The sequence below is a fragment of the Nannobrachium achirus genome (genome assembly GCF_963921795.1).
Source record: "Nannobrachium achirus genome assembly, chromosome: 5".
Taxonomy (NCBI): domain Eukaryota; kingdom Metazoa; phylum Chordata; class Actinopteri; order Myctophiformes; family Myctophidae; genus Nannobrachium; species Nannobrachium achirus.
The window spans coordinates 7,139,865-7,155,278 of NC_137814.1; the positions used below are offsets into that span (position 1 = coordinate 7,139,865).

Genomic DNA, 15,414 nt, shown 5'->3' on the forward strand with positions numbered 1-15,414 from the left:
ATAGGAGTGTACAACTTACGTCCTGACGTAATCACTATGAACGGACCTGCTTTGCGGCAGTGTCGTGATGTTCTTAAAGGCACACTCACTATATATATGTATATAGCATAATATGACACAGATCAAGCCTGGTGCTAGCCTAGGATTAAGTGACTGAGATACAGGTAGAGTGCAGTTGGGTATCATTTTGCCTTCTTCTGCTTGTATTCAAGTAAACGATGATTGATTGCTTGATTGATGGATTGGTTGATTGATTGATTGATACATTTTCCCTATATATATATATAAAAATGTTTGTACCTTACATGTTCCTCTTTCCTCTTCGCAAGGGTCATCATGCACATAATATCAAACCCATTAGCTATATATTTTTTCTCTCAGCCTATAAGCTGTGACACCATATATATTTTAAAGAGCTTTTTGATACGATTCACAATATGGAAGCAGGTTGGACTCTCAGATAAAACAGAATAAGAACTCAACGGGTTAAAGTGATCCAATAGCCATGGGGTCTTCAACGTTTTCAGTCCAAAGAACCCTTGGTTGAGAGAGAGATGAAGCAGGGACCCCCCACAACCTTTTCATGGATTCCATATAGTTTCATTGTTTGACAGCACAATCATCAGTGTATTTTGGATTCTTGTCAATTTGTGTTTTCAGATATTTAACCACTTGAACCATCAATACTTAAAGGAGCTATAGTCAACTTTTTCTTGAAAAACGGATGCTAAAATAAAAATAATGTTTCGAAAATATTTTATAAAAAAATAAGCTTCATATATGTGTTTCAATAAAAAAATGACCACAAAAAGCGGAAAAATAATGATAACATAATCATTTTGGTCCTTTGTTTACATTTACAGGGTCCGAAAAATGTAAACAAAGGGCCAAAATGATTATTTTATCTTTATTTTTCCGCTTTTTGTGGTCATTTTTTAATTGAAACACATATATGAAGCTTATTTTTTTATAAAATATTTTCGAAACATTATTTTTATTTTAGCATCCGTTTTTCAAGAAAAAGTTGACTATAGCTCCTTTAATAAACTTGACCTTTCACTCTGTACTCAGTCTGCTCTTTTTCCCCTCTACACCAAACCTCTTTGCCAAAAATAGCGATCTACAAGCTCACAACGCCTCGCAGTGCGAGGCGTTGTGAGCTTGTAGATCGGCTATTTTTGGCTAAAGTTCTCAGAATAATATGGATGCTAGGTTTCAAGTGGTTAAATATAAAAAAGGAGAAAAAGGTTTCTATAACACAAAGATTTGGAGGACCCCCTGTTGTAACTCTGAGGACCCCCCTTGCGATAGCCTATTCTTAACCATTTAAAACCGGGAAAGATTGTAGTGCTGACTATTCAACAATAGCAGATCTACAAGCTCACAGCACGTCACATTATTATTATTATTATTATTTAATCCCCCAGCCATGATGAGCAAGCTGACACAGTATATGTCAAGCAGGGTCTCTCCTTTACTTCAGCCTAATATAATCTGTACACCAACTTGGCTAACGAGCGCATTTGGAACTATTTTCAGGATCTGTTAGATCCTGAAAATAGCTTTGTTTAAGTGATATTGTGAACAGAAGCCTATCATATTTCACATGCATTTCCCGTAATTGTAGATTATTAGTAGACCAAGGATAGAGCCATGGATGTAGAAACACTTGGCTTAGCGTTTTTCCCCCCACACTCCAGAACAAAAGACACACTAAGATGAAGTTCACTGGAGATTTGAGGCCTGGTCTATAGAACGATGGCCCTGCTGGATTTGAATTTCACAGTCAAAGGTGTTTGTGTGAATGCAAAAACGCCTCACGGACAACAGGGCTTTAAATGTGAATGAAAGTCATTAACACATTAAATGTGTAGTTTGGGCCTGGGGGGTGTTGGGTCTGACTCTTTGGGTGACCAGACGTCCCAGTTTGGCCGGGACTGTCCTGGTTTCAAGGCGGGGGCCCTGAGACAAATATCTCTAAAATCTGCAACATGCAGCCTAGTTGTATCTGAATTGGAATAGGGAGGCTTTTAGTTTGGTCTTAAAGGCCCTTTTTTCACAACATGGGTTCATATTTTAGATTCTAATTAGAGAACTTTTTTTTTTAAATTTCATTTACTGCTTTCTGTCGTTTTAGTGATTTAAATTATGTTGATTTCAGTGGGTGGGGGCTAAATATGTATTTTTTACACACAATACGCCCATTCCCAAGATGTACCACAATCTTTCATGGGCAGATGTGACGTATGGGGGCTAGCAGTGTTACTGTAAAGATATATGTGGCTTAAAGTGTCTAAAAATGCATATGCATTTAGTCCCAATGAAATCAAAATCGCTAAAATGGCTAAAACAAAAGAAAGCAGTAAATTAAAACATTTTCACACTCATCGTTTCTTTTCTTTAATTACAATACAATATGAACCCTTGAAACCATTTACAATACAATAAGAACAATCTAATCAACTATCCTTTACTTTAGCCTATAGATTCTGTTCTCAAAATAATGACAAAGGGTCGGTCATTTTAGTTTTGGTCATATTTGTGTCATCTGAAATGTTTTAGTTTTAGTCTAGTTTTGGTCAACTAAATGTAGGCCTACAGTTGATTTTGTCTGCAAAAATGTATCTTGGTGGGCCTCGGTCATTCGGTGGCATCATAATGACAGACGTTACACGTGGTTGCATGCTGAAAATAGACAATCTACAAGCTCACAACTCGTCGCAGCTCAGCGAGTTGTTTTCACAGTTTTGAAATAACATTCAATACGATTTGGAAACAGCAAATCTACAAGCTCACAACGACTTGCAGTATGACATGTTGTGAACTCAGCTTTTTTGAACCACTGAAGTATAGACTTAAAGTTGTTAAACTTCCCCAGTTTGCTGGGGACCCCTGGAACGCCCCCAAGGGGTCCTTGGGAGGCCCTATAGACCCCACATTGGAGCCTAGTTTTGAAATCTATGATCTTGAAACACTTACATGGTTATGTCTTAACCCTTGGTTGTGAATCAATAGCAAAACATAATCGATCTACAAGCACACAACACATTTTAAGCTTGTACAGAAATTGACCTTCAGGAACAAGAACGTGAGGAAGTGTGTAAAAAGGAACAACAGTGTTTGTTTTGTCTTATAAAATGGTCAATCTGTTACCCTGATAAAACCACGACGTCCCTCTTATTGGAGTTGTATTTAATCAGTCTAGTGTCATAATTTAGTAACATGTTTCTGTGTTCCAATGTGTAGAGTGGCCTTCTAGGAAGCTTATCGTTAGGCCTAAACCAGAGGTCTTCAACAGGGGGTCTGGGACCCCTAATAGGGGTCCTTAGAGTTACTACAGTGGATCCTCCAAATCTTTGTGTGATAGAAACTTTTTTCTCCTTTTTTATATATTAACCACTTGAACAGTGGTGTTCTGAGATTCTGAGAACTTTAGACAAAAATAGCAGATCGGCTATTTTCGGCAAAGAGCTTTAGTGTAGAGGGGAAAAAGAGCAGACTAAGTACAGAGTGAAATGTCAAGTTTATCAAGTATTGACGGTTCAAGTGGTTAAATATCTGAAAACACAAATTGACATGAATCCAAACTACACTACACTACACATTTTGGGCGGTCCCCAGATGGTTAGCAACAGTAAACAAACCAAGGTACAGTTTACGTGTATCGAGAGGCAGAAATTGTGAAAATAGCCAATCTACATGCTCACAAGCATGTAGATCTGCTATTTTCACAATAGAAGCGTGTTATACAAAATGTATAACTCTTAGTGCTTGTCAATGTGGGGGGTCCCCAGTTCAAATATGATTATTTTGGGGGTCGCAGCCTGAAAAGGTTTAGAACCACTGCCTTAGATAACATTCAATGGTGTTCAAGCTTTGCATTTACAGACGACAAGATGAAGTTTAATGTGAATTTGAGGCCTGGCCCAGAACGACGGCCTTGGTGTTCACACTTCACAGTCAAACGGGCTGGTGTGTGAATGCAATCATCCTCACAGACAAAGCGACTCACATTTGATTCATTCAAATGTGAATGGCAGTCATTAACACATGCAATGGAGTTTCACCTCATTCAGCTCCACCCTGACGGGGGGAGACATTGTTCCATTGTGTTGAACTCTGAAGATGCTTCAGATAGTGAGACAATGACAAGTATCTGTTGGTACGGTAGAACTATGGGAGAGGTGAGAAACAAGCTATGAAACTTGAGGAAACGTGCCCCCCCCCCCCCCCCCCCCCAACACACACACACACACACACACACACCACCATTTAATTAAGTGTTATTGCAAATTGAATCAGCATGTCTAGCCTATAGGCAGGGGCTATGTGTGTGTGTGTGTGTGTGTGTGTGCGCGCGCGCGTGCGTGCATGCGTCTGTGTGTCTTCAAATACTCTCTCATTTTCATTCATAATTTCATAATTCAAAGGGCTTTATTGGCATGAGAAAACATGTTTAAATTGCCAAAGCAGAAGTGTACACACAATACCTTAACTTTGGGCCTAAATAGTATGATACAAAAACACTTTGCTGTGTGTGTGTGTGTGTGTGTGTGTGTGTGTGTGTGTGTGTGTGTGTGTGTGTGTGTGTGTGTGTGTGTGTGTGTGTGTGTGTGTGTGTGTGTGTGTGTGTGCGTGCGTGTGTGTACTATAGTCATAAAACGTCATTCTATTGCATTAAGTTATAGCATAAACACAACATTCCAATTAATGACTTTTTGACCAAATGTCAGATCAATACCAGTTTTAAAACATTTTTTTTGCCAATTGTCCAATCAATACTAGTCTTAAAAAAACATAATTCTGACTTATTTTATGCCAATTGTCAGATATACATTTTGACAGGTTCTCAATGTAATTTAAACTCTAAAACCAATATGCAGGATTAGTCTGAATATCAATCATGTCAGACAGCAATAAGATACAATACAAATTCTCTCTCTAATAATAATAAATAACTAGAAATACTGTTCCTTCGAAACAGTGTGGGCTCGATTCCAACCCAACAAATAGGATACTTTAAGGTACTGTAAGGTACAGTACCCTACAGTATTGTACTGTACCTTACTATACTGTACTGCACCTTACTGTACTGTACTGTACTGTAACTTACTGTACTTTACTGTACTCTACTGTACTTTACCTTACTGTACTTTACTGTACTCTACTGTAACTTACTGTACTTTACTGTACTCTACTGTACCTTACTGTACTGTACTGTACTTTACTGTACTCTACTGTACCTTACTGTACTCTACTGTACCTTACTGTACTGTACCTTACTGTACTATACTATACTGTACTCTACTGTACCGTACTGTACCTTACTGTACTGTACTCTACTGTACCTTACTATACTGTACTTTACTGTACTCTACTGTACTTTACTGTACTCCACTGTACCTTACTGTACTTTATTGTACTTTACTGTACTTTATTGTACTTTACTGTACCTTACTGTACTTTACTGTACTCTACTGAACCTTACTGTACTTTTACTGTACTCTACTGAACCTTACTGTACATATTCTATGTGTTCTAGAGGTGTATATTGAGTGCATATACTGTAGGTTAACAATCCCAGATCACATCTGTCCTCCACTATGTCTATAACCAAGGCGTTCTTCTATGTGGCCACTCCAGACTGAGGAGTGGAGCATGACTTTTATTGTGTTTGTGGATCTGATTTGAAAATGCATTGGTTGTGATATCTCCCTGAAAACCAACAACAACCACTAATACGGCTGATTGTCCCTGCGGGTTCTAGGATATATACTGTAAATCCCATTGCCCGGGATCCTAAAACCTTATTCTTTTTAAGTAACATTTCTAAAACACTACAAAACATGTCTCAAAGACAAATACAAGCAAACGTCTCCACAGTAACACAGTAACAGTTGTTTGTGTGTGTGTGTGTGTGTGTGTGTGTGTGTGTGTGTGTGTGTGTGTGTGTGTGTGTGTGTGTGTGTGTGTGTGTGTGTGTGTGCGTGCGTGCGTGCGTGCGTGCGTGCGTGCGTGCGTGCGTGCGTGCGTGCGTGCGTGCGTGCGTGCGTGCGTGCGTGCGTGTGCACATTGTAGATCAACTTCATAGCAGTATTAAGTGGTCCATCTATGTTTTTTATTAATAATAAAATCTGCAAAGTAACAAGTAACTGAGGCTGTCAAATGCTGTATTTATAGTAGAGTATATGTAACAAAAATGGAAAGTAGAGTAAAAGTACCTCAAAATTGTACTGTAGGTACAAGTACTTGTATATACTTGAGTAAATGTACTTGGTTACTTTGCAGCACCACAGAACAGCCAATGACAGACAGGCCTTTAATCACAGCTGTCTCAATCAGTAGAGTGGAGAGGGACATTTATAGATATTTGTAGTTTTAACTCAGAATATATACATCACAAAGCTTAGATATTTGGATCAAATCAGAGAGCAGACCTGTGTGAACGCAATGATATAGATAGCATATCTGAAGTGTGAACACTGCAGCCACAGCGCCTTAACATAAACATGGGTCTATTATCCTTCTCTCCACTCTGTCCCCACTCACTAAACCCATTGGAAATGCATTGGGTGCTTAAAGTTAAACATTTTTATTTTTTTATATTTATACTACAAAACATTTCAAAACCAAGAATACAAGCACACGTGTCCTCAGTAAGCTGAACACATAAAAATGTGAATGGTGTTGAAAGGTGTAAGCGTTTAAGAGATGAAGCGCGCCAAAGTTTTGAGGAGATACTGACTAGTATATAAATATAGAAATAAACTAGAACTAGAAATACTGTTCCTTCGAAACAGTGTGGGCTCGATTCCAACCCAACAAATAGGATACTTTAAGGTACTGTAAGGTACAGTACCCTACAGTATTGTACTGTACCTTACTATACTGTACTGCACCTTACTGTACTGTACTGTACTGTACTGTAACTTACTGTACTTTACTGTACTCTACTGTAACTTACTGTACTTTACTGTACTCTACTGTACCTTACTGTACTGTACTTTACTGTACTCTACTGTACCTTACTGTACTGTACTGTACCTTACTGTACTGTACCTTACTGTACTGTACTTAACTGTAGTCTACTGTACCTTACTGTACTATACTGTACTGTACTCTACTATGCCGTACTATAACTTACTGTACTGTACCTTACTATACTGTACTTTACTGTACTCTACTGTACCTTACTGTACTCTACTGTACTTTACTGTACTCTACTGTACCTTACTGTACTGTATTGCACTTTACTGTACTGTACTTTACTGTACACTACTGTATCTTGCTGTACCTTACTGTGCTGTACGTTACTGTACTTTACTGTACTTTACTGTACACTACTGTACTGTACTGTACCTTACAGTACTGTACTTTACTGTACTCTGCTGTACCTTACTGTACTTTACTGTACTCTACTGTAACTTACTGTACCTTACTGTACTGTACCTTACTGTACTGTACTTTACTGTACTCTACTGTACCTTACTGTACTATACTGTACTGTACTCTACTGTGCCGTACTGTACCTTACTGTACTGTACTCTACTGTACCTTACTTTACTGTACTCTACTGTACCTTACTGTACTCTACTGTACTTTACTGTACTCTACTGTACCTTACTGTACTGTATTGTACTTTACTGTACCTTACTGTACTGTACTCTACTGTACCTTTCTGTACTGTACCTTTCTGTACCTTACTGTACTTTACTGTACTCTACTGAACCTTACTGTACTTTTACTGTACTCTACTGAACCTTACTGTACTGTACATATTCTATGTGTTCTAGATCTACATTTTTGATTCTGTGTTTGGGAACCAGCAACTGTCAAATGGACTCCAACTGTAGTGGAGTATATTGAGTGCATATACTGTAGGCTAACAATCCCAGATCACATCTGTCCTCCACTATGTCTATAACCAAGGCGTTCTTCTATGTGGCCACTCCAGACTGAGGAGTGGAGCATGGCTTTTATTGTGTTTGTGGATCTGACTTGGAAATGCATTGGTTTTGATATCTCCCTGACAACCAACAACAACCACTAATATGGCTGACTGTCCCTGCGGGCTCTAGGATATATGGCTATGGGATTTACATCCCATCGCCCGGACTTGATTCTTGATCACAGCTGTGTAATCAGTAGAGTGGAGAGGGACATTTATTTATAGTTTTAACTATAACTATAGTTTTATACATCACACAGCTTAGACATTTGGATCAAATCAGAGAGCAGACCTGTGTGAACGCAATGATATAGATAGCATATCTGAAGTGTGAACACTGCAGCCACAGCGCCTTAACATAAACATGGGTCTATTATCCTTCTCTCCACTCTACTAAACCCATTGGAAATGCATTGGGTGCTTAAAGTTAAACATTTTTATTTTTTTATATTTATACTACAAAACATTTCAAAACCAAAAGTACAAGCACACGTGTCCTCAGTAAGCTGAACACATAAAAATTTGAATGGTGTTGAAAGGTGTAAGCGTTTAAGAGATGAAGCGCGCCAAAGTTTTGAGGAGATACTGACTGACTGACTGACTGATAGATAAATAATGAAGATAACATACGTGTGCTCGCCTTCCAGGCGAGCCCACAAATACTGTTCCTTCGAAACAGTGTGGGCTCGATTCCAACCCAAAACAATAATAGTAAAAGTGTCAAGTTCCCAGGCAATGCTCTCTTTCATTTTACTGACGTAAAATGGTAATGCAAATACAATGTAGACAAGCAGTGTTATTACATGAACTTAAAGGACCAGGTCACCTTTGGGACAACCAGATCTTATTTTATTGTTGTGTGGGGACACGATCAACACAATGTTGAGTTATTTTTTGTGTTCAATCTGTGTTTTTAGATATTTTAGTATTTCAGTATGCTACAACTGGTCATATGATGCATTTTGCATCATATGATGCATGAGATGATGCAATATCATGCTACAAAGCATCATATGACCAGTTGTAGCATGCTGAAATAATAAAATATCTAAAAACACAGATTGAACACAAGAAATTACAGGATTGTGTTGATCGTGTCCCACACAACAATAAAATAAGATCTGGTTGTCCCAGAGGTGACCTGGTCCTTTAAAGGTATGGACAATTAAATCAAAATAAAATTAAAATATAATGTGGACGGGTAACCAACAACAAAAGTTCGAGACCAGTAGCATGTTGGGAACTGAAGTTATGGCTGTTTAAAGCCTGGGAAGAAAGATGGGGAACCTGTGTGTGTGTGTGTGTGTGTGTGTGTGTGTGTGTGTGTGTGTGTGTGTGTGTGTGTGTGTGTGTGTGTGTGTGTGTGTGTGTGTGTGTGTGTGTGTGTCTGTCCTAGGGGTCCCTGAACTACACTTTGCAAACCAGCAAACCACATCAAAGTAATAGTACGCAGATGGTCCTAATATTGACAAGCTTTTTAAAAACAGCAGATCTACAAGATCACAACATGTCGCAATGTCACATTGTAGATCAGCTTCTACGTGATTCATCTACCGTATGTTTTGTATTAATAATAAAATCTGCAAAGTAACAAGTAACTAAAGCTGCCAAATGCAATTGCAGTGGAGTATAAGTAACAAAAGTGTAAAGTAAAAGTTGGTATACAGTACGGGACATGCTGATCCAAATGCATATGGGATATACTAGGATTCAAATGCAGACAGGCTGAAATTCATGGCTTTTAAAGTGTTTGGGGTGTGGTTTTGCCAGGTGGGTCCACTTCGGTTGATCGTCTGATTTGGAAATGCATTGGTTGTGATATCTCCCTGACAACCAACAACAACCACACAGAGTGCCCCTGCGGGTTCTAGGATATATACTGTAAAGCCCATCGCCCGGGAACCTTATTCTTTTTAAGTTAAATTTCTAAAACACTACAAAACATGTGTCAAAGACAAATACAAGCAAACGTCTCCACAGTAACACAGTAACAGTTGTTTGTGTGTCAGTGTGTGTGTATGCGTGTGTGTGTGCGTGTGTGCGTGCGTGCGTGCGTGCGTGTTAATAATTGTGGGCTCGCCTGGAAGGCGAGCACACGTATGTTATCTTCATTATTTATTTCTATACTATACTAGTCAGTATCCTCAAAACTTTGGCGCGCTTCATCTCCTAAACGCTTACACCTTTCAACACCATTCAAATTTTTATGTGTTCAGCTTACTGAGGACAAGTGTGCGTGTATTTTTCTTTTTGAAATGTTTTGTAGTTTAATTATAAAAAAATTAAAATGTTTAACTTTAAGCACCCAATGCATTTCCAATGGGTTTAGCAGAGTGAGACAGAGGAAAGGGACCCATGTTTATATTAAGTCGCTGTGGCTGCAATATTCACACTTCAGATATGCTATTTATATCAATGCGTTCACACAGGTCTGCTGTCTGATTTGATCCAAATGTCTAAGCTGTGTGATATATAAAACTATAGTTATAGTTAAAACTATAAATAAATGTCCCTCTGCACTCTACTGATTGACACAGCTGTGATTAAAGGCTTGGCTGTCATTGGCTGTTCTGTGGTGATTTAGCCTTACATAAGTCGGCCCTGCAGTGACAATGCGAAAGTCTCGGCAGAGACGTCTTAAAGGGGAAGACCACCCATTTTCAATATTGAACTATGTCATTAATATACCTTAGAGGAGTTGTGTGGAAATAAAAAGAAAGTTCCCCATCTTCTGTGTTGCCTAGAACTGGAGGATTGATTTTGGGGTTTGTATTGCAAATTACAACTTGATGACATCACACATTGTACTTTACAATACAAACCCCAAAATCAATCCTCCAGTTCTAGGCAACACAGAAGAGGGACACACACACACACACACACACACACACACACACACACACACACACACACACACACACACACACACACACACACACACACACACACAGTCCCCGACTAAGGATTTGTATAGTCGACTATGATTTTAGTGTAATAGCGCAATAAGTGTAATAGTGTAATAGTGTAATAAGTGTAATAGTGTAATAGTGTAATAGTGCAATAGTGTAATAAGTGTAATAAGTGTAATAGTGTAATAAGTGTAATAGTGTAATAGTGTAATAAGTGTAATAGTGTAATAAGTGTAATAGTGTAATAGTGTAATAGGGCAATAAGTGTAATAGTGTAATAGTGTAATAAGTGTAATAGTGTAATAGTGTAATAATTGTAATAGTGTAATAGGGCAATAAGTGTAAAAGGGCAATAAGTGTAATAGTGTAATAGCACAATAAGTGTAATAGTGCAATATGTGTAATAGTGTAATAAGTGTAATAGTGTAATAGCGCAATAAGTGTAATAGTGTATTAAGTGTAATAGTGTAATAGCACAATAAGTGTAATAGTGTAATAAGTGTAATAGTGTAATAGTGTAATAAGTGTAATAGTGTAATAGCACAATACGTGTAATAGTGTAATAGTGTAATAAGTGTAATAGTGTAATAGCACAATAAGTGTAATAGTGTAATAAGTGTAATAGTGCAATAGTGTAATAGTGTAATAAGTGTAATAGTGTAATAAGTGTAATAGTGTAATAGTGTAATAGTATAATAAGTGTAATAGTGTAATAAGTGTAATAGTGTAATAGTGTAATAGTGTAATAGGGCAATAAGTGTAATAGTGTAATAGTGTAATAAGTGTAATAGTGTAATAATTGTAATAGTGTAATAGTGTAATAGTGTAATAGTGTAATAGGGCAATAAGTGTAAAAGGGCAATAAGTGTAATAGTGTAACCGCTGCCCCTTGTGACGTGGGTAGAGCTGCGAGGGCCCGGTCATCGCTGCTTGCAGCTTTAATTTTATTTTATTTTGATTTAATTGTCCATACCGTTAAAGGACCAGGTCACCTCTGGGACAACCAGATCTTATTTTATTGTTGTGTGGGACACGATCAACACAATCCTGAGTAATTTCTTGTGTTCAATCTTTGTTTTTAGATATTTTAGTATTTCAGCATGCTACAACTGGTCATATGATGCTTTGTAGCATGATATTGCATCATCTCATGCATCATATGATGCAAAATGCATCATATGACCAGTTGTAGCATACTGAAATACTAAAATATCTAAAAACACAGATTGAACACAAAAAATAACTCAACATTGTGTTGATCGTGTCCCACACAACAATAAAATAAGATCTGGTTGTCCCAAAGGTGACCTGGTCCTTTAAGTTCATGTAATAACACTGCTTGTCTACATTGTATTTGCATTACCATTTTACGTCAGTAAAATGAAAGAGAGCATTGCCTGGGAACTTGACACTTTTACTATTATTGTTTTGGGTTGGAATCGAGCCCACACTGTTTCGAAGGAACAGTATTTCTAGTTATTATTATTATTAATAATAAAATCTGCTAAATAAAAAGTAACTGAAGCTGTCAAATGCTGTATTTATAGTAGAGTATAAGTAACAAAAATGGAAATTAGAGTAAAAGTACCTAAAAATTGTACTGTAGGTACAAGTACTTGTTTGTATATACTTGAGTAAATGTACTTGGTTACTTTGCAGCACCACTAGCCTTAAATTAAGACGTCTCTGCCGAGACTTTCGCATTGTCACTGCAGGACCGACTTATGTAAGGCTACATCACCACAGAACAGCCAATGACAGCCAAGCCTTTAATCACAGCTGTGTCAATCAGTAGAGTGGAGAGGGACATTTATTTATAGTTTTAACTATAACTATAGTTTTATACATCACACAGCTTAGACATTTGGATCAAATCAGACAGCAGACCTGTGTGAACGCATTGATATAAATAGCATATCTGAAGTGTGAATATTGCAGCCACAGCGACTTAATATAAACATGGGTCCCTTTCCTCTGTCTCACTCTCTCCCCACTCACTAAACCCATTGGAAATGCATTGGGTGCTTAAAGTTAAACATTTTTATTTTTTTATAATTAAACTACAAAACATTTCAAAACCAAAAGTACAAGCACACGTGTCCTCAGTAAGCTGAACACATAAAAATTTGAATGGTGTTGAAAGGTGTAAGCGTTTAAGAGATGAAGCGCGCCAAAGTTTTGAGGAGATACTGACTGACTGACTGACTATAAATAATGAAGATAACATACGTGTGCTCGCCTTCCAGGCGAGCCCACAATAATGAAGATAACATACGTGTGCTCGCCTTCCAGGCGAGCCCACAATAATCTAATAAATAAAACTTTACAACATCAATATAGCAGCTCTATACCAGTTCTGATATAGCAGATATACAAGCTCACGGCTTGTAGATCTGCTATTTTCACATCATTTATCAGTGATCCTTATTAAATGCAATGGGTTTCCTCTAATCCTTTGAGTATGAATGTATCTTTATAATCACCAACAAACAACCATATTGGTCCTATATATTTGGGGACATATTCAAAGCTTTTCCACAAATGATCATGTAAGATTTGTCTAAATGAGTTAAAATTAGTTAAAATAGCCAATCTACAAGCTTACAGCACTTCAAAAGGCACGTTTCGCTTGTAGATCTGCATTTTTGCTAATTGTCATAATACAATGTTTTAACAGGCACATTAAAAGCATACTATCACAAATATGCAACTTATATGGCTGCATAATACCTAAACTACCTGTGTTGGAGCATTGTTGTCATGGCATGTGAAACACCAGTGATGCATTTTGCAAGACCATGAGCTATGCCAAGTTTTTTTTTATTATTATATATAATGCATTATTTAAAATGAGTTAATATTATGGTCCGGAGCAAATGGTATTTTGTAACACCACATGCATAATATACATTATTGCATCAGTGAGTGGCACTTGAAAACATAAAAATCACACCCGTGTGAACTGAGCGGTGGTCGTGTGGGGGGGGGGGGGGGGGGGGGGGGCTGTGTGTGTGGGGTGTGTGTGAGTGTGAGTGTGTGTGTGAGTGTGTGTGTGTGTGTGTGTGTCTGGCCTGGCCTGAACAACAGCGCCCCTCCCTTAACATGTGTGGTCAAAAAAGGTACTTCAGGCTACATACAGACACGCACACACACACACACGCACGCATACACACAAGCCACGTGTGTGTAACCACCGCTCAAAAAAAAGAAATAGAGGAGTTAACTAGCAATAATGCTTTGTCAGTGTGTGTGTGTGGGTACAAGTGGCTGCAGTCAATTCAATGGAGCTTTATTGGCATAAGAAAGCGGCTTCTCGGTGGGGGGGGGGGGGGTAACGCCCACACAGAAAGGTCTGCCTGTCCTCCCTTACGTCCTCAGATCACAATCGCACCGACCGTAGTTTTACGAACAGACAGTCAGTAATGGCGTAGACTGCAGTATAATGTATCTAGTCGATTTGGATGATATCTTCCATTAGTGGACATTTTATTGAGGGCTAATAATAGTTGGCGTATAGCCTACATGTGAACATGTTGTATGAGGCCCCACACCAAAACCGCTAGACAAGTTATTGTACAGAAATGGGCTATTAAACTCTAGACAAGTCAATTTGTTTGACATTTAAATCATTTTGTAATACATTTTATGTGGGGAAATGAAATCACAAATGTGTTGCAGTACGATCCATTTTTAATTTCAGTTCTTTCTTGTAGACTGCAAATTAAAAATAAATAAAGTATCACTGACATCAAAAGGCTATGCAGTATACCAGTTAGCCAGAATTAATTTAGTAGGACTGGATTCACATGAGGACAAGCTCTTTAAATAAATAGATGGGTGGCTCTTAAAAGAGCCGTTTTGGGGGTCAGACAGTGACGAATAGTTTATGCACGTTCTCCACGGATACGACGTGCCAGCTGGATGTCTTTGGGCATGATGGTCACCCTCTTGGCGTGGATGGCGCACAGGTTGGTGTCTTCAAACAGACCGACCAGATAAGCCTCGGCTGACTCCTGCAGAGCCATGACGGCGGAGCTCTGGAAGCGCAGGTCGGTCTTGAAGTCCTGGGCGATCTCCCTCACCAGGCGCTGGAAGGGCAGCTTGCGGATCAGCAGCTCGGTAGATTTCTGGTAACGACGGATCTCCCTCAGAGCAACTGTACCGGGACGGTAACGGTGAGGCTTCTTCACTCCACCGGTTGCCGGCGCGCTCTTACGAGCTGCCTTGGTGGCGAGCTGCTTCCTGGGGGCTTTGCCTCCGGTGGATTTACGGGCGGTCTGCTTGGTTCTGGCCATTTTCGTTCTTTTGCTTAAACAAAGAAGTTGTGATGAAACGAGCGCAAACTCTTTCTTTTTATCTCATCGGCTCTGAGACGCCGTCTTTCTCTGATTGGTCTGTGGTCAGGAACCTCCTTGTTTGGGAGGAACCAGAGTTTAGACTGGGAGGAGCCGACCACGCCACTAGTAGTGATTGGTGGGGAGCTCATACACACTCAGCCCGCGCACACACTCGTTTTTATGATTGGTGGGGCGCACACAGAGTCTGTCCCACCAATCA

At 38.8% G+C, this 15,414-nt stretch overlaps 1 protein-coding gene across 1 annotated transcript; it reads right to left on the bottom strand.

Annotated features, from left to right (window-relative positions):
* Positions 1 to 14,741: 14,741 nt before the first annotated feature.
* LOC308285531 (histone H3.2) lies at positions 14,742 to 15,152 on the bottom strand (the record flags this gene model as incomplete). The annotated part of the gene is made up of 1 exon (XM_080726313.1): positions 14,742 to 15,152. One exon carries the CDS (start codon positions 15,150 to 15,152, stop codon positions 14,742 to 14,744), a length of 411 nt encoding a protein of 136 aa, XP_080582439.1.
* Between the last annotated feature and the right edge of the window lie 262 nt (positions 15,153 to 15,414).